Here is a 26,472-nt window from a genome sequence, read left to right as displayed (position 1 = left end):
CCACAGCACAGTTCATAAAGTAAAATTAATATATTGTAATAAAATGTCACATACTGTAATAAAATTACTTAATAAAGGAATTCTATATTTCCGTAATTTATTTCCAGCTATGTTCTCAACAAAACACTTAGTACATACCAAGCAAGGACATAATTATTCTTAAGATTATCTCATTGTATTCAGACTGAGCTTCTCATATCTAAACTCACAGTCCCTATAATTAAGACCAACTCCACCCTGAACATGCTTGCAGTCATATCTGGTTCTGTTCCTGAGTAGTCCCGTTGAGGCCATAACTACTATTTCTGATTTTAAAGTTAAGTATTTGCAAGGTCGAGATCTGTGCAGCTGGATACCTTTCTTTTTTATGATGTATTTTCTTAAAACTCCTAGTCTGGTTCTTCATTTAGTAGCGCAAAGTTGCGTCACTCAGCTGACACGGAAATTGGAGAAATATCTATGGAGCCGCAGCATTAGTGTATTTCTGCATTTCACAATGGAAGAGTACTGAAGGTGGGATATACCTGCAACAATAGTCAAGGTAGAGCAGCATAGCTGTGTTGCTTCTAGCGCTGTGCTAGAGTTTGCTTAGGACTAGGTTAATACTGTTACATACATCTGCACTGGAGTGAATTGTTCAGTAACTCATATAACTTTTTAAGAAGTTTTGTTTAGTATGTTTATTACCTCTTTTAGAAAACAAGTCTTATCTTTCCAATTTAATACTAATCAGATTATTTCTCTTGATTTCTAATGGAATGAGATCTGTAGTATCAGGGGGAGAAGGTGTGCATGTCCAAATAACTTTAGTGTGGTTGATTTCAGTCAAGTTTGACTGAGGTACGCAGGTGTCAAAAATAAGTTGCTACAGATTTTGTGAGACTAAGTTGCTGTAAAGAGGAAAGAAACTCTGTCTCTGTCTCGAATGTGGAAGAAGCTGTGGCATAAATGCATATATTAATGGACACCAGATAATCTGTGTAGACTAGAACGTTGACTTATAAATGTATATAATACAGTGGGAAGAGCTTTAATTTGTGCAAGCAAACACCTAACATCCGATCAGAAGGACATGGGGCTGATCAGTCCCAGTGCTCACTGGATTATTTGTTATTGCTTTCTGCTGCTTTTTTTCCTTGTTACCATGATTTGGCAAACATCTTCTTTATCACAACAGAATCTTGTCTTGTCGGTTTGAATAGGAGTTACATTCTCTATTTTTCAAAGAAGTAGTTTTACACAAATTATATGCGAATGAGTTGAGTATATGACAAATAAGGCCATAATTGAAAATAGTATTTCTGCAGGTTTCAGTACATTTGCTGATGTGCTATCTTAGGTTTATTTTACTATAGGTTGAAGAAATAGCACTCTTCACACCTTATTTGAAAGAGAGAATGAAGAAACATCATTAAATGTTGCTTTTGAATATACCACATAATGCTGATTCCAGTAATAATTTCTTCTTGCATTCTCTCTTCATCTTTGCTCATACTGATAAGGAAGATGAACATTTATCTCTTTTTTTTCACTGTTTGTTTCCTGTCTTCATTCTTTCTTGTGTATCCATTACCAGAGAGACATTGTATAAATGGGACATAGGCTTCAGAACTTCTATCTGGCAGAATAAGCAAGTCAGATTTTTTGGAATTAATTATGTTAACTTAGGAAACTGGGAGTACACACAACAGGAGAAGATGAACTAAATTGTAAGCTGCCGCAGTCTTTTAGCTCTTAAATTTGCAAGGTGATGCAAAAAAACTTCCTTGTACAATTTTCTTAAAGCATAAAAAGATGGTTTCTTGTTTCCTTTCCGTGTGGCAACTGATTAATACTTAAGCTCATTAATACTTAGGTCATACAAATAGTAATGTCAGCAATCTGATGCATAAAATACTGAAATTTGAGCTTGTATTTTGGCAAGCATAGTGTAGGAAAGAACACATTTTTACTTGTCTTCTGTATATAATACACATCTATTCTTTTGCTGGTCTGGGATCTTAAGCAATCCTTCCATTCAGAAAATGTGTAGTTCTGTGAGCAATAGAATAAAAGGAGCCTGGTTTCCTTCAGATTTGGTTCTCTTTATTAATTGATACTGATACACAAGGTGTGAACCTTTCCCTTCATGGGAGCAATTTATAGATTCTTTGCATTATTCAGTTACCTGTTTTCAAGAAACGGTTTATTTTCTCAGTCCTTAATTGCTTTATTAGATCTAATGAAGAATGATCAAGAGATTCAGAAGTTTTTGAGGAGTAGAAGCAATGACATATAATCCCGAGGCATGCACACACAGATACATTTGTGCAGTGTGAATATGTGTAACTGCAAAGCCCTGGAAGTTATATTTCAGTATTCTTTCTGTCGGTTACTCCTGTATCTTATTGGATCCTTGGTTAGATGTTATAGTTTTCAACATGCGTCTGTGTTAACAGAAATTGTGAGAGGACTTGTGAAGCTGTTTTTTTTTCTTGTCTTTGCAGACATTGGTGCACAGTTGAGACAATGGAGTCCATGCTGAATAAATTGAAGAGTACCGTTACAAAGGTAACGGCTGATGTCACCAGCGCAGTCATGGGAAATCCTGTTACCAGGGAATTTGATGTTGGCCGACATATTGCCAGTGGTGGTAATGGTCTTGCTTGGAAGATATTTAATGGAACTAAAAAATCAACAAAACAGGTGGGTTGTCAAGTAAAGACCTACGTTTATAAGCATTAGATAACAGACTGATAGGTAGCAGTTGCTATGTGGCATTTAAAAACAAAATCAAACTGGGCAGACTAATGGTAAGGGTAATACTGTGAGTAAAATGAAATTAAGTACTCAACATTATTTAAATTTAATGTTCTCAGCCACACAGGTGATAATTGCTTTAAGCCTTCACTGCTGGAGAAAGAAGTAGTTCTGCATTCATAGCATACAATTCGAGACCAAGATCAAGAATTAATCTGAGTTAAAAGTGATCTGACAAGAAGGAAGTAGTTTGTTTTAACATGGACTGGTTCCCTAATTTGTTTTACCTTGCAGCTTTTTTGGCAGCACTACTGGCTTTTTACAGTTTAAGGTAATCGTGAAGTATGCCATCATTTGTTCTTGCAAAAGAGACTATAGCTGCCATGCAGAAATTGAGGGGTTAGAAATGTTAAGTCGTGAGAATCAGTAACAGGAAGGCATGGGATAGAGGAGGAGGTTGTGGAGGAAGTGAGTTGTGGCTTCCCTGTGCTGCTTTCAGATATTGTTCCCTTCTAGTTTCCTTAAAGTAGTAGGTTTAGAGCGCTAGTTTATAAACTTCTGACTCACTTGAAGTCACATGTGTAAATGAAAGTGGGATTGTGACTTTGGAAGAAGGTTTGCCAGAAACAGAGTTTAAGAACTGTTATTATAGAAAATGATTTTATTGTACTGGAGAAATGTGAAAAGTCTTTTTTCAGTCCTGGAGAGGAAATAGAATATTCAATGAGTAAATAGAAGTGTTACTAAGTTATGGCCTTCAGTTAAACTTGATGCTGAAGTGATGTGAAGTCACTTAGACAATGAATCAGCTTGCTACAGATGTACCAAAAAGAAATGAACGCAAAGGAATAACTTTGGAAAGCATATATACAATCTGTTAGATGGTAGGAAAATAAACTGTAGCAAATAGAGAAGAAATGTACTATGCAGAATAAAGAATCTGTGGAGAATGTGTGATCTGATTGTGACAGGATCTGAAAAATGTTACACGGGTTCTTTTGCCATATTCTCAAGCATCTGTCTAGCTGTTGCAGAAGTCTATACATCTAGTATTTCCTGAATTTACCCAATGTACCAACTGGGGTTTTTTTGTTTTTATGCAACTATACAAAGAAGTGATAACATTGAAAGTATGGTAGTTTTGATAGGTTTTATACAATCTCTGTGCCCAGTAAGCATTTGACCTGTAGCAGGTGTAGCTTTAAGGTCTGGAGAGTTGTAGCAAGTTTCTTTCACTGCCTAATTGACAGAGTGTATGTAATTTGGTTCCTGTCGATCATGTTTTTCAAGCTTTGAATGGGTGTTCTAACCACTGATTTTGCAGAGTATTTGTTCAGGTGTTACCACATGTGATCCTACAGTATCTCTGTAAACCCTGATGTAACATCTGTACATTTGTATACTATCATTAATCATTAAAAATACAGCAGCAGTTGTACTGCAGGGAATTTCAGATGGCTGGTGATTTGACATGCAATTACCATCCATTATTAATATTACCAGTTAAGTAGCATCATGTCAACATTCAGTTTGCCATTGCAAAATAAAACTACGCAGCAATACAAACAGTTTATGTTGTGTTGTATTGCAATATATCTGTTCTTTAACATTTTTTATTTCTTTTGCATGTACCTTTTGAATGTTAGCTGGGCAATATGGAAGTGGCTGGCTGCCATTTTCCAAGCAGTAGCAGTCATTTTTGTGAAGTGATGCACATATTTGCTGTATTGCAAGTGTGTATATCTAATTTGAAGCTACAAGCACTCAGCTTTATTACAGTAAATGTGTATTGTAATCAGACAAGCAGGATGTAAGTGCTTAATTGCCCATGGTGTTGTCACTTTACAATGCCACAAGTAATAATTTAAGTCATTGTAGCCAGATAAAATAGCTAAATTTGGAGGCTTAGCATTACAGCAGTAGAACTGATCAGAAATCTTTGTTCTCAGGACAAATGGAATTCAGCAGTCTTACAGAAGTTGGTCAGCTGAAGTTAAGATTTCAAATACAGATTAATTTGGTTCCTATTTTAAGTCAGTGGACAGTTACAAATATTCCACCTCTGGTGACAGTAGATTTGTATGATTTTATTCCTCTTTTCAGAGTTCCGCCTGGTTCCTGCCTTGCTGGTTTTCCTGGATGTCTGAATGTTTACGTTTTGGGTTTTTTTTTAACGTGCCTTGTCTTTTCTTGCTTACTTTGTAGGTGACTGAATAACAATGTAACAGAATGCGAGGAAATTACTTACCTGTGTGCATATGTTTGTCTGGTGTTATTTGATAGCTGATTTGCAGCTGTTTGTTTGAAAGATTTATGAGTTTCTGGTTATATGTGTATATGTGAAGTAACATTGCTAATTTTACAGTATGTATTTCTGCTCATCTTGGATTTGTTAACTTAGTCTTTATGCACTTATGTTTTTTTCTGGCATAATATGGCAGTTGTCCTTTTTTCCACTTAGAAAGTGCGATCGTAAAGAAATAGATAGGATAAGGTCACTTAATGTTCTTGTTGGCAGCTCCGCTGTAAAAACCAGCAGAATTAAGGAGATAATGGTTTGCTCTTCAAGACTACTGTAGTTGTGTTTAGGTGTTATTGTGGTAGCACTAAATATATTAATGGGAGGTAAGTCAGCTTTCTGTTGTTTTGGCTGTGCATACAGTAGCTTTGAAATGAAAGCTTCCTACTATTCAAACTTTAAAGGCTAATTAATTTTAAAATTGAAATAGTTGTATACCTTATGACTGAAACAAACTGATGAGAAAGTAGGGTTATAAAAAAACATTGGCAAGCTTCTGAAAATAAACCCCCCAAAAGCTGGAGGAAAATCTTTTTCTGGCAAAAGACCAGAGTAACACTGGAATGCTTTCCAGTATTTTAGTTCAGAGACTATTTTGCTTTGCACAGTGGGAGGCTTTGGTAAAACATTGTGTGTTTGCATATTGAGTTACATTTGATTATTCATTAAAAAAAAAGCGTGAAAAGGAAAACAAACATAAAGTTTCTAAAATCACTCTGACTGCTACCTTAAAATTTCCTTTGCTTTTATGTTCATGACTTAGTCTTTAATATGATCCCATTTAATTTTTTTCCACGAGAGCACTACATCATTCAGTTCACAGGATAGATGGTTATTAAATATTTTGTGGTGGGTTTTTTCTTCCTTGTTGTTCTGTGCTTAGTCTCTGGCACTATTACTCCACACTATTCAAAATGTCATTGAAAATAGAAGGATTTGAGTTTCTGTAGCATTCCCCACTATAGTGCTTGAATGTTTTACAGGTATTTTTAACATGTTTTCTCAGTATGCAATGAGATGACTAGGAAGCAGTATTGCTATTCCATTCTCATTACATTTCCACAGCTTTTAGAGTCTTCAGTTTAGAAATACTTTCTAGTTTTGTGTGCATCTTTTTTGACACACAAACCCGATATGTTTCTGAATTCTTGCCTTCCTCTTAGGGGCAGGAGAGAAAGCGTGACATGCCTTGGTTGCCTTTTTCTGGTTAGGGAGAATTGTTTCTCTCGCTCTCTTCCCCCTTTCCCCCCTTTCTTTTTTTGGTTTTTTTTTTTAGCAGTTGCATTGGCTAAGATAGGAGCAGAATTTTTGCATTCTCTTTGGTTTATAAGGTGTTTACATGGGTAAATAAGGACACGTATTTTAAAGTGTCAGTGTGTGTTTCAAACTGGTGTGTGTTTCATAAGGAATGCAGGATTGCAAATGGACTTGGAGGATGTGGTAGGTTGACCCCGACCAGCAACCAAGCACCCACTCAGCTACTCACTCACTTCCCCACTGCCAGCAGGATGGGGGCAGAAAAATAGGAAGAAGAAAAGCAAGAAAACTCATAGGTCAAGATCTGGACACTTTAATAGGTGAAGGAAGGCGGGAAAAAATCAAGCAAAGCAAAGGAAATTGCCCACCACATCCCACAGGCAGACTGGTGCTCAAGCTAGTCTCCAAACAACAGCCACCTTGGAAGCCAAAACCCCCCTTCTTCTTCCTCTACCCTAGTTTTTACCACTGAACATGATGTTATACAATACGGAATAGCCCTTTGGCCGGTTTGGGTTGGTTCTCCTGGCCGTGTCCCATCCCAATCTCCTGCCTACCTCCAGCCTACTCGCTGTGGGGCAGAGCAGGAAAAAGAGAAAGCCTTGACCCTGCGCAAGGACTTTTCAGCAACAGCTAAAACATCGGTGTGTTATCAACACTGTTTTAGTCACAAATCTAAAACACAGCACCATATGGGCTGCTATAAAGAAAATTAACTCCATCTCAGCCAGACCCAGTACAAAGGAAAACTGCCCAAAGAAGCTGGGACAAGGAAATTGGGGCATTTGGTGATTAAAACTACAAGGATAAAAAACCTTTATGAAGGGGTATATTAGTGAATACCAGGTCTTTGGGACAGTGGTCAACAGGATTCCCCTGAAATACACAAGCACAATCAAAGAGAACTGATTTACACTTTTCTATTCAGTGTCTAAAAGCATTCTAGATGAGTTAATATTATTATAGCCCAGTTAAACCATGTCCTGTGTCTTGCATGTTGTGGACAATGTTTACTCCTCTTTGCACAGGTGACGTTTAATTCCTTGGCAAAGGCATTGTAGAACTGAAACACTGATCTTTTCAGTGATTCATGTTAAAAATTCTGAATTCTTGGCATTAAAAAAAGGTGTTTTCTTGAAGGTCTTCATCCTGGCAAATATTTGCATGGTACACATCATAACATACGGCTGTCTCAGTATCATCCCTGAGCTTTACCTAACCCCACTTTGAAGTAAAGCGCTTGGCTTAAACACGTGGGAGGTGAGGTGGAAGGTGTGGACTATGTCATGTTTGTGAACAGAACTGAGATTTAAACTTAGATCTCTTGAGTGGCCAGTCTAGTCCCCTACGTACTTGTCCATGCTTCCTAACGCAGGTAGAGGCATGACCAGTATACTGTGCTGGGACAAGAGCTTGTCAAGCTGGGTGTGTATACTTCCTATCACAGAATGAATGAAAATTTGTGTCGTTAAAGATAAGGGTTGTTTTGTCTCTACTTTTTCACTTTCTTTGTGGAGAGCAGTCAGGGTTTTTAAATATATTTTAGTCTTTTTATGTTAAATTTATTTTTATATCATGAAGTTGGCATTACGACACAACTGCAGAATTAAGTAACAAGTAGTCTGCAGGAGGAAGCTACTCTTCCTTCAAACCTATGAAATGAAAAAAACAAAGTGGAAGCTCCCCTAGAGCTTTCTGGGGAAAGAAGTAGTAACTATGTAAACCTTTCAGGTTTTCCTCTGGGTAAGTTTCCATCAAAGTAGTTACAGGAAATAGAATCCCTATCAGCTACAGTCAGTAGCCCTCTTTTTTGGGGTCGGATATCAGTTCTTGTGAAACAGAAAAGGAATAACAGAAATAATGTATTCATAGTAAAAATTTGACAGGGTTATTTGGTTCACGCAGCATAAAACCATGAATGCTTTTAAAAGTTTCCAAGCATACTCTATGGTTTCAGTAATTTTTGTGCATTGAAACTGTGTTCTGTGGCCCGTGACTCAGCTATCTCTTAATTATTCTGTACAATAATGTCTGGTGACTTATGGGGGTTAAGATATTAAACTGTTGATATGGCATTCTGCATATAAAAATCAATGTTGATTATGGAATTGAATTTCAGAATGCCATATTTTGAATTAATATCAGAACACATTTAACATTTTTATGTCCATGAGCAGAGATGGCTGTATGCTTTCTTCTTGTATGAGATGTGTTACATGATAAATGAAGGTATTGGAAGCAAGTTGTCACACAGCTCAAATTACTTTGATTCTTGATACTCCACAATAACTAAGTCTACGAAATCAATGTGATAGCAATCATTTTCATACTTAGAATACTACAATTTCATATACATAGTTATATGTGAGCTAATTTTGGATATGTAAAAGTTCTGTCAAACTTCAGACAAATGATGCAGGATTGCAGCAAGCACCAATAGAACTTATTTATAGCTATCATAAAATATTCAAACCATAGCTGATGTCCTACACTATCTGATTTAAATATTCACTTTCTGATTCTTTTGACTTGTCATTAAAGAGAATTGCTTTCAGAACTGCTGTATTAATTTGAAATTTTGTTATTGGGCACACATTCACACGTCATACTGGAAAATGTGTATTTTTTAAATAGTGGGTATAGTGTATATCTTCCATCCCCTGTCATTGGTTCCTCCCTGCCTTGTGTCAATGTTAATGTTTGATCCATTACACTTGAAAGCTGGAGCAGGGAGCTGGTATGGATAGAAGCAGGAAAAGTGTACTGAGTTGAGTTAGTTACAGACGTTAACCTGCTAATGGCTTAATGAAACAGGTACCAGCTAAAAAATATAACCCAATTTTTTGTGTATTGGACTGAATTTATTTTTTTATATAGCCTATTTCTAGAAGTCTTTTTTTTAAATTAATAATGTAACTGTTCCTGGGAGATTTTAATTAGAATAATGGTTATAAAATATGCAATACAAGAGCATAGACTTCCTCTTGGGACTGAAAGCTGTATTTTCATATTATTTTGTACTGGTTTCTAACCTTTTCATAATGCTGTTGTAGGAGTATAAGAAAGTCTCTGTTTCATTGTAAATTTTTTAATTCCTTTTTTCTTCAATTGATTTATTTCTCTTTAATGGCTTCCAAGATGGTGATGTAATCTAATTTTTTATTTCACATCCACCTCTGTAATTTCAGAGTTTCATATAAATTTCTTAATTTTCTCCCACTCCATTTGCAGAAGTTGGTTGGAAGAACTATTTTCTGTGGTTTTAACTTTACTGCATTTCTGGGACTTCTTTTTAGACATGTTTAAGCATTAAAAAATTCTTAATGTTTTATCATGTGAATGGTCTGATCAGATTAATTGATTATTAACTATAAATTATCTTTCATGAATGTCTAGTTTAATTTAGATCATACTGGTTTGGAGCAGAACACTGAGACAGGGTCTGGTTTAATAAAGCACTACTTGATATATTTAATGCTAAAATTAATTTGGATCTTCTGCTTTGTCACTGTGTAGATAGTGGTTATAGTTTACGTATTACTGTTTGTAACATAAGGAGCAGTAGTACCTTGACTCTTAAAATGTATATTCCGAGGTTATATACAGTAACCTGTGTGATTATGACTGGGACAAGTTAAGGACAATATGTATGTATAAATATACTTTGAGATACTTATTGCATTGGTGGGATTGTACTGTTGATTCGAAAAATGTGTGTATGTAATTGTGTATAGGCTTGGGTTTTGGCTTTGTTATATATTGAGTGAATTTTGTTGCTTATTTCTAGGAAGTGGCTGTTTTTGTCTTTGATAAGAAGCTAATAGACAAATATCAAAAATTTGAAAAGGATCACATTATTGATTCTTTAAAACGAGGTGTTCAACAGCTAACCAGGCTTCGACACCCTCGACTACTTACTGTGCAACATCCATTGGAAGAATCCAGGTAAGCTGTAGTACAGTTGAGAACAGACTTTCTTAATCATTGTTTTGTTATTGGACGTAAAATACCTGGAACATTCAACACATACATCTGATGAGATTCAAGTTTACTGTATTTACCTACTCATGTATTCACCCCACCCTCAGATTTTTTTTCCCCCAAGCCATAGGATCCATTTCTGATATGAATCTGATTAATAATCTATTGCGTGATTTTACTGCAGTTGCAGTTATAAGGCTAAACATGACCCTTACAGTGTGAAAATTTGGTAGTTCAATTAATTTCACTTTTAAAGAATGCTCTTAAAAATTGTTTTCTTTGAAAAGGTTGTTGACACATTTGTTCCATTTATGAGGTGTATGTACTTAATGCATGTGAGACTGGAGATTTTTGGTAAATTGTATGTGTTGTGGCCACGTACATGTTTAAAAGGTCCTCAAATGTCAATCAAGGGAGACAAAATTCAGTGTGTTTTTATAGTGCTTATTTGATTTATGTAAGGTTGGTCACTAGGCACAATAATGGTTTAGTCTTCCAGATTTATTGTTCAACTGTACTGATAACTGCACACTAAAATCTAACAAACAAAATGAAGGTTTCATGTTAAAATAGAAAGCTTTTTTTGGAAAAGTTTTTTTCCAAAGTAGTTTTTCTAAATGGTAGCCTAATAAAGGTTCACGTACATTACTTTTCAAAAGTCTGTGTTTTTGATTGTGTCTGTTAACCTGCATTTTTCGAAATGTACTGGCTTCTAGGAGCTGAGAATACTGTAGGAATGCTTCTTCATCTTTGCAATGCCTACTTTGGGAAAGATTTCTTGGATTAAATGACACTTGCATATTCATATACATCTTTCCTCCAGTACTAAACACATTTCACATTAACAAGGCTTCAAAGCTGTCATTGCCCCTATGGTTCAGTATGCCCCTCAGAAGAGCCTTAAGGAAGATCAATTAGGTAATTGAAGACAGCTCTCAGTAGTCTGCAACAGTGAATAAACTATTACATGCTAAATGGCCTAGGGTCATCTCAGTCATACTGTATGCAAGTGAATCCCAGATTATACCCCAGGCTTCTTCCTAAAATTGTCACAGTATTTTGATTGACTCAGCAACTGCATCTGTAATTATTTTTTCCCTGAACTCTGCACTTCAGAAGAAAAGGCTAAGATTCATTCCTTGGAGTGTTAAGAAAGCTTTGGTGTTCTTGTGAAGAATTTAAGCCTTTTGAGTAAAATAAACAGTGTAGTTCTGTCAGAGTTCTCGTTCGTGAGTTTTTAGCAATGCCCTATGCTTTGCTCCAGTTGTTCTTCTTTCCATACTCAGCACACGCAGCTGTTGGTAGAAACACTAGTAGCACAAAACCTGTCCAGTTGCTTGCTGTGCCAGAAACCGGTAACGGTTTTTGGAGGGGGTTCATAAAATAAAAGTTTGCTTAGAATATTTGTGTGTGTCACCTTGTGCAAGCATGCTGTAAGATTTCTTTAGAATTGCAGGTCTTTCCAGAATAGTTATTCTTCAAGAAATCTGTTATGGGCTCCTTCTGGTTCGACTGTACCTTTTTGTGTCTTCAAAGTAACATACAGTTGTGTTGAAGTGCTTGCAAGTCACCCTTTATTCCTCCTTTGCTGGTCCAAGGGGTACTTGGTGTACCTGCACAGGTGAAGTAGACATAGAAAGAAAGGCCATACCTTTCTGACCCTAGTGTGTAGGTAGCTTTTCCACTATTAATAGAATGTTTCTACTCCAAATTATTGGTATTCAATATAATTATATTTAATATAAATATATATATTCTATATATTATGATGTATACATTTTTACATACATTTGTATAATGAATAACTATTTATACTAAATATTTAATATAAATACATTTACTTACAACTGGTCTTGAATTCCAGTAACAGCACAGATAAGCAATATTATTCTATATTTAACTGGTTATTGGAGAAAAGGATGAAAAAGCCAAATAAGTTCACTCATAATGTCATTACTACCCTTTAAAAATAGTAGTAGTGTGAAGAGTCCCAGATACTTAGTTTACTAGACATTCCATCTGTTGCTGTTTTTGCCAAAGCGTATGCACTTTTGGCCATCACTTTTATTTTTAACTTGTTTTCTTTTTATTATGTTACTCTGAATTTCATTTTGATATTATTCAGGGAACTGTTCAGCTTCTGCAATACTCAATTGCTTTAATTAAATTTGCCGCATCCTTCCATTACTCTGGTTTGGGTCCTTATTTAATTAGCTCCTAAAGTGAAAAATAAAAAGCCATCCCTCAAAAAAACAGCAATCAGAGAGTTCATGTTACGAAAGTCACTGAATAAGTGTTCCCTAGGTATTTTTTGTCATCTCTGCCTTAACAGTAACTAAATGTATAAGCTCTATGGTGAAGTTGAAGTCAGATTGAAAATGTAGGACTTTGTCTTTCTGTGCTCTGATTCTTCCTTGTGTATAATACAGAAACGAGTTTTATAGCCCTAGTTGTGTTAATAGAAACACAAAAGGGACGGTGTTAACAGAATGGTAGCAAAAGGAAGTTCTGTCAGGTTGGCTGACACTTGCGTTTCAATGTATTTTAATTTTCAGTTGTTTTTCCTTCAGAAAGGCAGTGGATAAAACTAAAGTAAAAATAAAATCTAGATGAGTAATAAGAGGTTTGAATGTTTCAACAGCCTTACTTTACTTCAAAGAGCAAGCTTGTTAATTATTGAGATACATAAAAACTATGTGGTAGATTCATGCTGAGGCATTGTGTCTTCTGTGATGCTTTTATAGAATGAACAGAAAGTTAGGCTTCTTTCTTCTTGCCTAGAACTTTATATTCAAAAAAATATCTTTATTACTGTAACTCAGTCTCAGTTTTCTGTGTTCATACTGATGCAGTATTTAGTGTTCTCATGAATTACTCATCCTTAAACCAGGTATGTAAGCTATACCATCCATGTAATGCTTTCTCCAAAAAAACTTTAAAACAATTAAGAAGTGAGGTGCAATGACTGTCCAGGGCCTCCAGCCTGTGCAGACCAGTATGAAGAATTTAACAAATAACTCTGTGTTATCATTCACATGAAGTTTGTGAAACTGAGACATACATTGTTTTCAGGACTTTGAAGTTTGAAATTTTGAAGCACAGTGTTACAACCAGTCCACTTCATGTGCAGAAGTTTGCTTCATCCGTGCTTTTCAAACACTGTTGACACAAAAATGCATAAACAAGACCTGTAGTTTTTCATGAAGAAAACCATAGATAAAGTAATTTAGAAAACAGTCACTTCACATGCAAACTGCAGTTCATACAACAAGCATATTTCTGTTTGCACCTCTTCTATTCATTTGCAAAGTAAAAGAATGTTCAGGTGCTACCTTACATTTTATTAATTTTGTTTCTGATCATTGTCTGACCAGATTAAGTATTGCTTCAGTCAGGGATGTGTCAGGTTTAGGCACAGCTAAAAGCCTGATTTTACGATTTTTAATAATAGTAAGAATTATTTGTTTGGTTTTCCTGGATCAGGACAAGAAAAGCATTGTTTTGTTAAAACTTTTTGTGAAGCATTGTGTGCATCATTAGTGATGTATGTGAATGTTAGAGAATAAAATAACTTAATTCTAATATTTTTTAATACTTCAAATATATATATATTTCTCTTTGGTATTATATTACTTACAAGAATTCAAAAGCTGAAATACAACATGGTTTTAGGTAGCACCAAGTGCTCTGGTAATGTACAATATGATGTTTGTATGGTTCTTTATTTGCAGTCAAGAGATTTATTACATTTATTTACAAGAAATGTTTTTATGTATTTCCTCTACAGGGATTGCTTGGCATTTTGTACAGAACCAGTCTGTGCAAGTTTAGCTAATGTTCTTGGCAGCTGGGACAATCTACCTTCTCCTTTACCATCTGACATCAAAGAATACAAACTTTATGATGTGGAGACCAAATATGGTTTGCTTCAGGTATGACACAGGTTGTCCTTATAATTTTCATGTGCTTTTAGTATTAATGATTGTTTTATAAAGTTTGTAAACTGCCAAAGTTTTGTCTGCCTATACAGTAAATCAAATAATTGGGAAGTGAGAGATGATAGTGCCCTGATCACTGTAAGTACAAGAGAGGATGAACACGGGAGGGTCTAAGTTGCTACTGGTTTTCTTTATTCTGACATGGAAAATACAAAATCAAATGAATTTTTTTTTTTCATATGAATGTCTACACTACAGCTGTCTCTCCCATATGTGAATCTTTTCTTTACCTTCTGTGGAGGAACAGTAGCTCCCAGATTTTATTTCATGAATATGTTGATCAACTTTGAAAAGCATGTGTCCTTATGCTGTGGTAGTTAATCGGCATTAGTAATCTCATCTGCTGATTACTTATCTGTGTTTAGTTTCCTTCATACATAATTTTTAAGACATAGCCTAAAATAGTGGTGAAAAATTGTTTCTTAGTTAACATAACAATTTAACGGTGACCACAGGAACAGAATTTTTGTAAATGTCTTATAGAATATTTGGGGAAATATTTAACCTGAAATAATAATCTTTTATTAACAGGTTTCTGAAGGCTTGTCATTTTTGCATAGCAGTGTGAAAATGGTCCATGGAAATATTACTCCTGAAAATATAATTTTAAATAAGAGTGGAGCATGGAAAATTATGGGGTTTGATTTTTGTATTCAGTCAACAAATCCATCTGAACAGGAGGTAATAGATCTTTATCATCATTAAATTTCAAATTCAGATCTTTGTCTGAAACCAGTTTCATGACCTTGCATTTCAGTACAGAGTCATTTATTTAATTTTCACCTCTATATTTTGTTGGCAGGAAGTTTGAACGTATGGCACAGGTCTGGGTTGAAGTGCCGCCTTTGGTCGTCACAGAAAAAGAGCCTGAGTTGGCTCAGTGGAGTCAAAATAGACTAGTGATGGTTTCAGACAGAGTCTGAAGCCTGTGCCACTTCTGCTCACCTGAATGTTGGATGACATGCAAAACTACCTAATTTAGTCTGTTGCATCCACTCAGTGCCTAGCTGCTACCTCCTAAAATGAATTCCCATCATAGCTAGTTTCCCTCTTACAGCAGTACTTTGATTTTACATTACACTTCCCGACTGGAATGTTCAGACTTCAGCTAATCACTCTGCTGCAGACACAGATTCTTAACAGTTTTGCCTTACCCTGTTTCTGTTTCATTCATAATTGAATTTGAGTGGATTAATTATTTTTTGCTGCTTGAGTTTCTTATTTAAAATGTTCTTTAAAAATCCCTAATAAATGTACTTTCTTTTACTTCTCTTATAGCCAAAGTTCCCATGTAAGGAATGGGATCCAAACTTACCATCCCTGTGTCTTCCAAATCCTGAATATCTGGCACCAGAATATATTCTCTCCGTGAGCTGTGAGACAGCCAGTGATATGTACTCTCTAGGTGCTGTTATGTATGCGGTGTTTAATAAAGGGAAACCAATTTTTGAAGTCAACAAGCAGGATATTTATAAAAGCTTTAGTAGACAGCTGGATCAGGTATTTGTTCTGTTTGTGACTATTACTCATTGATTTTCATATTTGAAAAGTTACTGTTTTAAAATAGATGTAAATAATTAGAACACAATACCAGTGCTCCAACACAATCTGATAATGGTATCTCACCTTGCATGCTATCTTAATAACAAGAAAAAAGAATCCTACGAAAATACGGGAAATAAAAATATGTGTAGAGAAGGTTACATGTACCAAGTTCATAAACTACAGATTTCATTTTTCACCTGATTTTGCTGTAAACCTGTTGAATGCTGATCTTGTGGAATAAGTACTCCACCTGTTGGGGTGGACGATGTGAAACACAAGGCAGTGAATGACCTATGTAGGACCATTGAAGATGGCTGAGTTTAGAGTGATTTGATCACTTGACATTGTAATCAGTATCTACTCAGCTATCAGCTATTTCACATTTTTGTGAACTATGCATATTAACAGAAGACAGTTACTTGGATCAGCTGACATAATGTATGTTCATATGCAAGTTTCCTTTGTCGTAACTTCTTTGGGTGTCCGTTGCCTTAGTTGTGTCTACTGTGTTTTGATGTGTGTAGACACCACCTCAGATAATAACGTGTACCTGTTTAAAAATACTGGGTTTGTGTTCTCTGATAACCTGAACATGATGAGAAGTTAGAAATAGGGGAATGTGACCTGAAGCAGGTAGGCTGTTGGGAGACAGAAAGAAGACTGAGGGATCAGAAGCAGCAAATGGGTTATAAAAGGGGAGAAGGGAGGGATATCAAAGGTGTGGGTAGAGAAACCATCAAGAGGACAAAGTATAGTCCTGTTGTGTATTGGAAATAGTTATATGCAGGATTTTCTGACTTCATGGTGCATGTGCTTAAATTACTTACACAGCTGAGCCGTTTAAGCTCCAGTACTCTTCAGAATATACCAGAGGAGGTGCGTGAACATGTAAAGCTACTCTTAAATGTAGCTCCAGCAGTCAGACCAGACGCAGATCAAATGACTAAGGTCAGTTCATGGAAAATACAGTAGCCGTAGCAAAGAGGGAAAATAGTGTTTGATTTGTAGAAACAATAGAGCTTTTTTAAAGTGTTTTCCTTGTTAATCATTTTAGTTGAAATGTTAAATATTTTTTAACTATTTTGGAAATAATGATGTTAGTTGATGCCAAAAGTTGTCCTTAGCTGACCTTTATTAATATGGAAGAAGTGGGTGCTGAGACAGAATTTAGAATAGTCATTCAATGCAATGCTATGTTGTTGCTTTCCAATACAGTTGGAATTATTTTCTATGCTATTGTTTTTATACAATTCAGTCTTTAAAACTGTACTGGAAGGATTTTAAAGCCATAAAATGATAAAGGGCAGTAAATGTAAGGATTAACTTTTGGCTTATGATTTTTGGTGTATTCTTAAGTATGCAGAAGAATAGCTTAAAATGTATTTGGAGCTTACTTGCCATAATAAAGCAAAAATTAATTGCAAGTAGGAAAATTTAAGTTTTAATTTGACAAACTCTTCCTCCGCTTTCCCATCCGAAAGTAGAACTTAAAAGCATGATTCTTCCTTTGTCTTATGGCCTATTTTCTCATATCTCATAGCCTTTCAGGTTCCTGCTTATAGATTTGCTTAGCTAAACAATTTTCTTCTTTTCCTGTCATGTAAAAAGATTGTATGCAGAGAGAAAAATCAGTGTCTTAACAGTTGGAAGAAACAGTGAGTGAAGAAGGGAGGGGGAACAGGTAATGGTTCTGCCAACATATGTGCTGAAAGATGGGTAGTGAGGAAATTGGCAAATACTACTCAGGTATCAGCTCATTTGTCTGAAGGACTACAACAAACAGATCTGTAAATGGTTGTATTAAGCAGTATGGTTTTATAAAGATGTTAATTCTCTTTTACCACGTCTGCACTGCAGACTGAATTGTAGGGTAGATATTAGAGCTTCAGTTTTAAAAGCAGTTTGTTATGGCCAGCATGACATGAGCTAAAATGGAGCTTGACATGGGCAAGTTTACCTTGCTAGTTTTAACTAGTTTGTGTTAACCTGTGTAGAATTCCATGATCACATACATTTTGGTGTGTGATCTAGAAGACAGAATATAAGTTTACAGTGCAGACTAACTTGAATTCTCTGCCAATAGATGCTTCTCTTCTGTATTGCCCTACTCCAGTCTGCTTTTCTGATTCTTTTTTTCTTTATTGCCCTACTCTTATTGGCTTCTCTTTCTGTCTTACAGCAGAGCTTCTTTAAATGTTTTTATAGCCTTTCTTTGTGCACAAATTTCTGAACTGAAAACAAGTGTCCAAATAGACTGAGAGACCATGCTTTGTCTTTAACTGTTGTGAGCCCATGAGGTTTGATATATCCCTCCCTAAAACTGAGAGCTAGCAGGAGGGAGGAATCTTACCCGTGCAAATTTTTGAATGCAGAACTTTTCATTCCAGTCTGTGTAGGTCTGGGATAGGCACTCTTTTACTCTGTTTGTTCATCTGCTAACTGAAGGCTGAATATTTGGGGATGGATTTTTATAAACAATCTTGTTATCATCATGCATTTTTATCAGTCTTTCATTTACGATGAAGCAGCTCTATCAGTATTAATATGATACACCATGGCTATAGATGAACTCCCCTGGTATTTTATTGGTGCCATCTTTATAAGTCTGCTCTGTGCATATGCATTGTTAGACAATACTTAAGACGGCCTGTGCCCTCTTTGCTGAAGTAATGCAAACATGGGAGATCATGTGAGAAATTATAGTGGACTGGATTTACACATGTGTCTGAACATTGCAGAGAAATTTATGTAATTACATATTTATTGCATATAAATGCTTGTTCATTCATTGTAAGTTTCCACATCTGGATGGCCTAGTAGGTAATCCTTTGTTGTAATATTAAGTAGCATAATTATTCCTAGCAGAACTTTTAATCAAGGTTTTTACTTTTCATTCCATTTTTTGTAGACAAAAAATTATTTCACATACAGTAAGTTAACTAGGTGCGTATAACATGCATGGGTTTCTTTAAAATGCTAGGAAAATTCCGTCTTAATAATTAACTTTTATCTGTGAATATTATACTACTTAGTAAGGTAAAAATGTACTTTTCTAATTGTTAGTTGCAGGTACATCATTGTAAAGGTTTACTATAGTGCATTGAAAAGGTGAACAGATGATTATATTTTGGAATCTTTGTAACAGCATTAATGTTGTCTCCCTCCAGATCACAAGCTTTTAATCTTATTTTTAGATACCATTCTTCGATGATGTAGGAGCAATGACGCTTCAGTATTTTGATTCATTATTTCAAAGGGATAACCTTCAGAAATCACAGTTTTTTAAAGGGCTACCAAAGGTTCTGCCAAAACTACCTAAGGTATGTCTGTATGATGTCTTGAAATAGTTTAAAAATATATGAACATCTGTTAACATTCTAAATCTTGGAATGCTGAACTTTGTGTAGCACTGTACCATAGTAGACTGCCATGAGACTGTCAGAATGGAGTAGTAGGAAAGAAGGGAAGATTAGAAAATAATTGGTGTGGAAATACTCCTCAGCTATCAATAATTCTTTAAATGGAACATGTCAAATTGTGCTATCAGTATAAGGCACCATCATTTGCATGTCCTCTTGTAGTTCATCCTGCTTTGAAAGGGAGTTGTCTTCCCTCCACTTACAAGGCTTTCCCTTTGTTTCCAGATTTTATCATAGCTCTTTGAAGTCATCTTGCCACCTTTTCTCCCAGTAAGATTGCTTCAAGTTTTTTCATAGCAAGGCAGTACTTTAATGTTGAATGATGCAAAGCTTCCTTCCCTTAACAGACTAAGTGCTTTCTTGTGCTAGCAGCGCCCAGAAGCCTCAAAGGCAAATGTCTGTCATTACAGATTTCTTCTGTGTAGAGTTAGACACTATGTCTAGACTGACTCCTTTTCCTTTTGTGGTATTCTTTAATTTATATAAGGCATAATACATATGTGATAGAAAAATAGTATTAGTTTAATACATAATAGAATAGCTGAACTTCTCAACCATTGTGTTAAATTTCTTTATTTTTAATTCTGTTTTGAACTACACAGTGCAAAATTCAGACTTCATGTTTAATACTCTCTTCTTTTTAATTTAGTAATTTTTTCCTTTGATCAGAAATCGTTGATCCTTTGAATTTGGAAATAGATGGGATGTATTTCACCTAACTTTAGACAGCCACTGACAGACCTAATCACCTTTAGGACATTCTTTTCTTTTTTTTTTTTTTCTTTTTTTTTTTTTTTTTTTAAAGTATATTTTATGAGGGAAGGGACTGTGCCCTTGAACTGTGTATTTCTCTTTATTGATTTCAAAAGCATTTAAGGATGTCTAACTCTGCAGTAGACTTCCACAGTGTAAATACTTATTTCTTAGCAGAATCCCATTTAGGGAATGTACCTGGAGTTTTACAGGGAGGTATAGTAGGATTATGTGTTTAAGTGAGTGATGGGGTATAGAAAAACTGATTATTTTCTGGGGGTGATAGGGTCTTTTTTAAGGGTCTTTTTTAAGAAAGCGTATAGAATAAGGTTTTCATAATTCATGTATGTGGCTAAAAGTCCTATTTTCTGTACAGTTAATTGCTTTTTGTTGACCTTCGCAGTTGTTACAGTCTCCAGTTACATTTTCAGTGCAAACAGAGAAAAGTAAGCAAAGTAGCACAGTGTAAATTAGCTAGAGTATACTGTGAAAATAAGAGTTCAAAGTTGAAAATTGTCTGTCTGCTTTTTTTGTAAATAATTAGGTTAATACAAAAGCTGTTGAGCTGGCATGTTAGTAACTTACTGCAATGCAGTACAATGTGATGCATTCTTGCTTTTTTTCTTTTAGCGTGTTATAATACAGCGAATTTTGCCTTGCTTGACTTCTGAATTTGTGAATCCTGATATGGTACCCTTTGTCTTGCCTAATGTTCTCCTAATTGCTGAGGAATGCACCAAAGAAGAATATATCAGGCTCATTCTGCCTGATCTTGGTCCTGTTTTTAAGCAGCAAGAACCAATCCAGGTATGTTAATATTGTTCAGATTACAATTTTTCTCTTTGGTGTTTTTTCCCCTGAAAAATGACTAATTGTTCTATTTCCCTTTTCCAGCTTCACACTGATTGCCCAACCTGCTCTATAGCTGTCCAGGCAGTCAGTCTTGATTCATACAAAATAGATTTTTTCCAGGAAATTCACAAGGCCTCTACCCCTGCTTTTTTAGATGGGTTTTCTGAGGGTATATTTGCATTTAGAGATGAGATTAGATTAGCAAAAAAGGAAACATTTAATTTACCACTCAATTCTTATTTTTGGTTGGTTGTAGAAGGTATATTTGTAAGCATTTTATCACTTACCTAGCCTAACTGAGCAGGGTTGTACAGTACAGTGTTTGCACATACTCTACCAGTAGCTGAACCTATGACTTTTTTCTTTTTTCTTGTATCCAGATTGCTGGCACTGGGATCATGGGGTGGAAAAGTTATAACTTTGGGACTTCTTAAAAGTGTTGTTTATTGATAATACTAAAATAGTATTTATTGGAGGGCTGTGCACAAATTTCTGAATTAGTTTCATTTTGACAAATGTATTATGTGAGTAAAATATGCTTTTTTCTGTTGTTTACGTGCATAAAAGTAGTAAGACATTATCATTACTGTAAAGGAGCAAAACATTTGCATCCTTTTGTCAACACCATGTGCATGATGATTCCTGAGAACTCTGTCACTAAGTTAGGCATTGTGCCTCCACAGATAAAAGGCAGCTACGCATTCCTACTAGCTCACCTTGTTTTACTGCAGGATGCTATTATTTCTCTGCAGAGCACTTAAGGGGCAAGATAAACATAGGAATGAACAAGAAGATCTTTTATTTCTGGGTTTCAGAAAACCGGATCAGAGAACTCTCATTATACTGCGGAGGGGGGGAAGGGGGACAGTTGTGTAACTGAGAATACCTCAGAAAATTAGAATTACTTAATGCTGTTTACTTTTGGTACACTGAGGCTTTATGTTACCTTTGTTGTTGTTTTGAAAAAATTAAACATCTAACCAACCAAAAGCCAGTGAACATCTTATTTGTGCCGTTTCATCCTAAAAGGTAACATTGTGTTTTGCTACCTTTAAGGGCAGATTTGTGAGACAATCCTCACAGCAAAAAGTTTGTCTCAAAGTTATATCTGGAGCATAATGGGCACAAAAGCTGTTTTATTTCTTGAGAAATAAGGGAAGCAAAATACAGACTTGGGGTCTGCTCATAAAGAGCAAGCTTTGCAAAGTTTTTCTCTAGCTTTCTAGATACTATATATTAAATTCTTATGTTGACGTTTTTAATGCACACTAAGTACTAGATGGCTTTTTCTACCATTATTTCTGTGGTCTTTTTAGTATGGCAAAGTTTAAGTAATCTTGGACAGGTTTTCAAAGTTGATATACCAGCAATTTAGGGGAAAAAAAAAAAAATAAAGGTTCAGGCTGCCAGAGGACAGAATTCTAGATCTGACTGTCTTTGTGCAAGGCAAAAACGTTCAGTTCCTGTGTGTTTGTAACTCATGGAGAGGGGCGGATGAGGAAGGTGCCAGTGTTTCTTCCAAACGCGCTCTCAAGAGGTTTTAGATTTGTATGAGGGGTCTGTTGCTTGGCTTTCATAGGCTACTTGAGTTAGGAAGTGAATGTATCATAGGGAAGCTGCTGTAATTCAGTATGAAGAAATTATTATCCAGTGTTCATAGTGTCTTTGTGTGAGGGAATTTATAATATGAAAATGGAATATTTATTTAAACCAGTCATTCACTTCGTACTCTTGGAGTTAGCATGGAGTAACGGGTGTGCTGTAAATTAACATCCTAACTTACTATGACATAGCTTCCCAGTGTAGACAAACCCTTAATTTATATGTAGGGGAATCTATAGAGAGTTAGCATATGATGTGCTGTGAATTCATATTCTAATTCAGTACACCAAAGCGTACCCTGACAAGTACCGGGCTCTGTATTAATGAATGAAGCACATCTTTAGCGTTATTGTTTAGAGTGCAACTGCTGCTGCTTGCTTATTAGCTGGTGCGTGTGAATCTGTGACTGTTAAAATCTTAGTATCTATTTAGATAGATAGAAAGTATCAAATATGACCTTAGAAAGCTAAAAATAAAAGGGGTTCATTGGAACAGCATGAACCACTTTCTAGTTAAAGACGGTAGAGAGAGATATCAAAAGCGATTCAGCTTTATGTTATCTTAGTTGAAAAGCATTGACAACCCGTGGAAAACAGCTGAACTGCTTCTGTGAAATCTAAATAACTATATAGTACAACGTTTAACTTAAAAGCAGTCTGTTACGTGTTCAAACGTCTGGTTCTTATTTTAAAGGAGCTTTTCTAGTTGTTAAATAACAGGTTTCATTCATGTCCTTTTCAAATTTGCAGGAACAATCAGACTATCCTCCAAAACTATACATTTAACTAACATAGAAGATGTCATGTCACAGTATTACAGGGTTGCTACATGAGAGAAGAACAGTGTTATGAGCGCATGTAGGTTTGAAAAAGCCAAGTTTAGGACAAATAAAAATTCTTTATTCAAGAATAATTGTAAAATCTTAACTTTAGAACTGATCTGGTCCATCTCACCCTATTCTCCCAAATTTGGGGATATTGCATCAGAATTAATGTTCATGGAATGATTGAGGGAGTATGTGTGTGTATGTGTACAGTTTAGGTAATTATAAATAAACAATAAGCAAACACACATTAGCTGCAGTTTAAAAGAATTTCTTTTTCTTCCCTGTAAAGGAAAGCAAATGAAAGGGGGAAACTTGTAATGTGGTCTTGGTACACTTTTATTTCTACACTTTGATGCTTCTGTTTATTTGACATAGAAGCATGAAATCTTTTCCTCCTATTAAATACTTGGCTTTTTATTATTAATGTGGTACCATTCACCACGATTTATCCACCTCGACTGACCTATTTTCTAAAAGGAGTCTAGATACCAATGGATAGTCAAAGTCACCTGTAGCATGTTGTCTCGCCTATCTGAGATGAGACATGAGTCTTAAGAGTTACATCACGCTCTGTATTGGAGACTGAGCCTGGATGAGTAACTTAGAATAGCAGCTAACTTTTAGATGACTAAGCCTAAGCAAGATGAATCCAATATATCCAATATGCTGTTCTAGTGTTGCTTTTTAGGTTAACGTGATGTGAATTTTTTTGTTTGGGATTTGTCATTTTATGATACACAATTTCCCTGTGAAATAGAATAAAGGTATTTTGTGTCCATATAGTAGCTGTAACAGTCTTTTCATTGTGTCCCTATTTTGATTCTAGATACAGGTGGAATACCGCTTTTATATGTGAAGTTGTGATCAAATGCTTTGAGGGGACAGCATTTGAGCCATAGTTTTTTTAAAGTTTAGCTTTTTCAATAGTGATGTGTGTAAAAAGATTTTCTGTGGGTGGATTTTAACAAAAGACCATGTTGTAAATAGAAACAAGAACTCCTTCCGTAGCCGTTATGATTTCTTATTCCAGAAGGTTTAGTCTAGAACATGCATATTTTGTTTGATTTTTATTTGCTGTTTTTAAAATGCAATAATATGTCAAAGTGTTTTTTGTCTTCCATGCCTTCAGGCAAGCAACATGGTAAGTGATCACATTTACTGAGTTACAAGAAAACTTCTGAAGTTTTTATGATATGATACAACACACTTTAAATTTTAAGTATGTGTTTCTGGAGTTAAAACTTTTGGCTTCTGAATTGTCTTTCTTTTAATAGATCTTGTTGATCTTCCTGCAAAAAATGGACTTGCTTCTAACCAAAACTCCACCAGATGAAATAAAGAACAGTGTTCTACCAATGGTTTATAGAGCCTTGGAAGCACCTTCAATTCAGATCCAGGTATAGTAACTGCAGCCTTTATTTAAAACAATTTTTTTCTCTTTTCTTTAAGCTGATGTGCCAGCTTTTTGTATACGCATGTGTTTGTTTACTTGAAAAAAAAAAAAGCTAAAGCTGAGCAATAATCCTGAATGTTGAAAGAGAGTAATGTTTTATTAAAGAAAACTTGTTTTAGTAAAATGAAATTTAGTTCCCTTATTTTCCAGGGAGTAACCACTTGACTGTTGTTCTACTGCTCTTATCCTAAATTTCTGCTAGCCACGATAGCAAAAAGTAGGATGTGCAATTATACTACATTGCCTGTGCAGCAGAGAAAGTATGCAGGCATGCATGCTCTTACCAGTCAATGAGAGGTGGCTTATTCTGAGGTCCTACTGGTAAGAACATGCGTGCTGACCTTGGAAGACCTGATTTGCTGTAAAATCATATTAATATACCTTCTGGTGACATTTTTATGTATCCATATTTTAATTTTTCTCTTTATGCTTTCTCTACCTTTCTAACGTTCTTCTTTTTTTTTTTTTTTAAAACATTCTTCTGCTGGAATTAACTTCCAGTTACCCAAAGGCATTCAAGAGTGGGAGGGGGAGATACACAAACAAAATATTTCTTAAAGAAGGATTTGGATAATCAGATGTGACTTTTACCTTTGCAAAGCCTTTGCAATATTATGGAGAAAGGGTTTTGTTTCTAAATACCTCGCGTGAGTCTCTCTTCTGCATTAGTAGTTTGGTTACTCAGGTATTTATTTGCAGCATATACTTAATATTGCTGTCTCTTATTTTTTTTGAGATTGGTCTGAAATTGGGTATTTTTTTTTTCTCTGTTGCTTTAGTATATTTAATCTAGATATGCTCCTTTATCTTTCAGCCTATCATTATGCTGCTGCAGTGTTGTTGATAGTAGTCATTCAAATTTGCTTGACTTATGTAGGAAAATGTTAAAGTTCAATGTAATAAAAGCAGGTTTTTATTTAAAGGTGTTTTGTGAAAATGTAAGATATTCTTGTTATCCAAATATTTTACTATAAATTTATGAATACTCTTTCTGAAATCTATTTTCCAGTGTTCTATATACATATCATGATGCTTTATTATTCTGGCTATTTTTAAGTGAGTCTGATAGATTAAGGTCAGGTTAGTTGAACATGATATTTCCTTAAATATTTCCTTAAAAGGAAAGCTTAAGAAGACATTTTAAACTAATTTGATCTTGAGTAATATTAGTACTAATTTTGTAATAAACTTGCATGTTTCTTTTTAAACTTATGCAGAATTTTTTTTTATAGGAGCTTTGCCTAAATATAATTCCTACGTTTGCCAATTTGATAGATTACCCATCAATGAAAAATTCATTAATTCCAAGAATCAAAAATGCATGTTTGCAAACTTCCTCTCTTGCTGTAAGTATCTTAATAATTTTATCTGTCACTCCTCAGAAAATGTTGTTACCTTTAACTACTTTGGCTTTTCTGCTGTTGTGTCTTTAAAGTAAAGCCCATCAACGTGCTCCGTTTTCTTTTTGAGATTTTTTTTTTTTTTTTTTTTTACTTTTTACAAATACAAAAGCACTGTTTACTTTTTTACTCTAACAATTTTTAAAGTTGTTAACAACTTATTGTGTTAATAATACTGTAAAAAGTGTTGAAGTGTGTTCCACAATAATATATGTTAACAGTGTTTGTCATGCAGAAAAGCCAAGGATTTGAGCAGTGTGTAACTATATGTATTTTCCTTTTATGATACAAAAGAGGTTTTTTAACTTGTCTTGAATTTTCAGATATAAAGGTTGTAGTTTCAGTAGT

At 35.1% G+C, this 26,472-nt stretch overlaps 1 protein-coding gene across 3 annotated transcripts in view; it reads left to right on the top strand.

Moving 5' to 3' along the window:
* SCYL2 (SCY1 like pseudokinase 2) overlaps positions 1-26,472 on the top strand; it is a 40,424-nt gene that overhangs the window by 2,652 nt on the left and 11,300 nt on the right. For 2 of the 3 annotated variants that reach the window (XM_030002898.2, XM_030002897.2), the window contains 11 exons: positions 2,487-2,685; positions 10,083-10,240; positions 14,064-14,208; positions 14,806-14,955; positions 15,553-15,774; positions 16,651-16,767; positions 19,014-19,139; positions 20,622-20,798; positions 24,401-24,412; positions 24,546-24,668; positions 25,957-26,070. In XM_030002898.2, the coding sequence (XP_029858758.1) occupies positions 2,509-2,685; positions 10,083-10,240; positions 14,064-14,208; positions 14,806-14,955; positions 15,553-15,774; positions 16,651-16,767; positions 19,014-19,139; positions 20,622-20,798; positions 24,401-24,412; positions 24,546-24,668; positions 25,957-26,070 (1,521 nt within the window). In that variant the 5' untranslated portion in view covers positions 2,487-2,508. The remainder of the gene's footprint in view (positions 1-2,486; positions 2,686-10,082; positions 10,241-14,063; positions 14,209-14,805; positions 14,956-15,552; positions 15,775-16,650; positions 16,768-19,013; positions 19,140-20,621; positions 20,799-24,400; positions 24,413-24,545; positions 24,669-25,956; positions 26,071-26,472) is intronic. The other variant, XM_030002899.2, reaches the window with a different exon arrangement.

The sequence above is a fragment of the Aquila chrysaetos genome, chromosome 26 (genome assembly GCF_900496995.4).
Source record: "Aquila chrysaetos chrysaetos chromosome 26, bAquChr1.4, whole genome shotgun sequence".
NCBI lineage: Eukaryota > Metazoa > Chordata > Aves > Accipitriformes > Accipitridae > Aquila > Aquila chrysaetos.
This window is presented reverse-complemented; position numbering and strand designations above follow the sequence as displayed.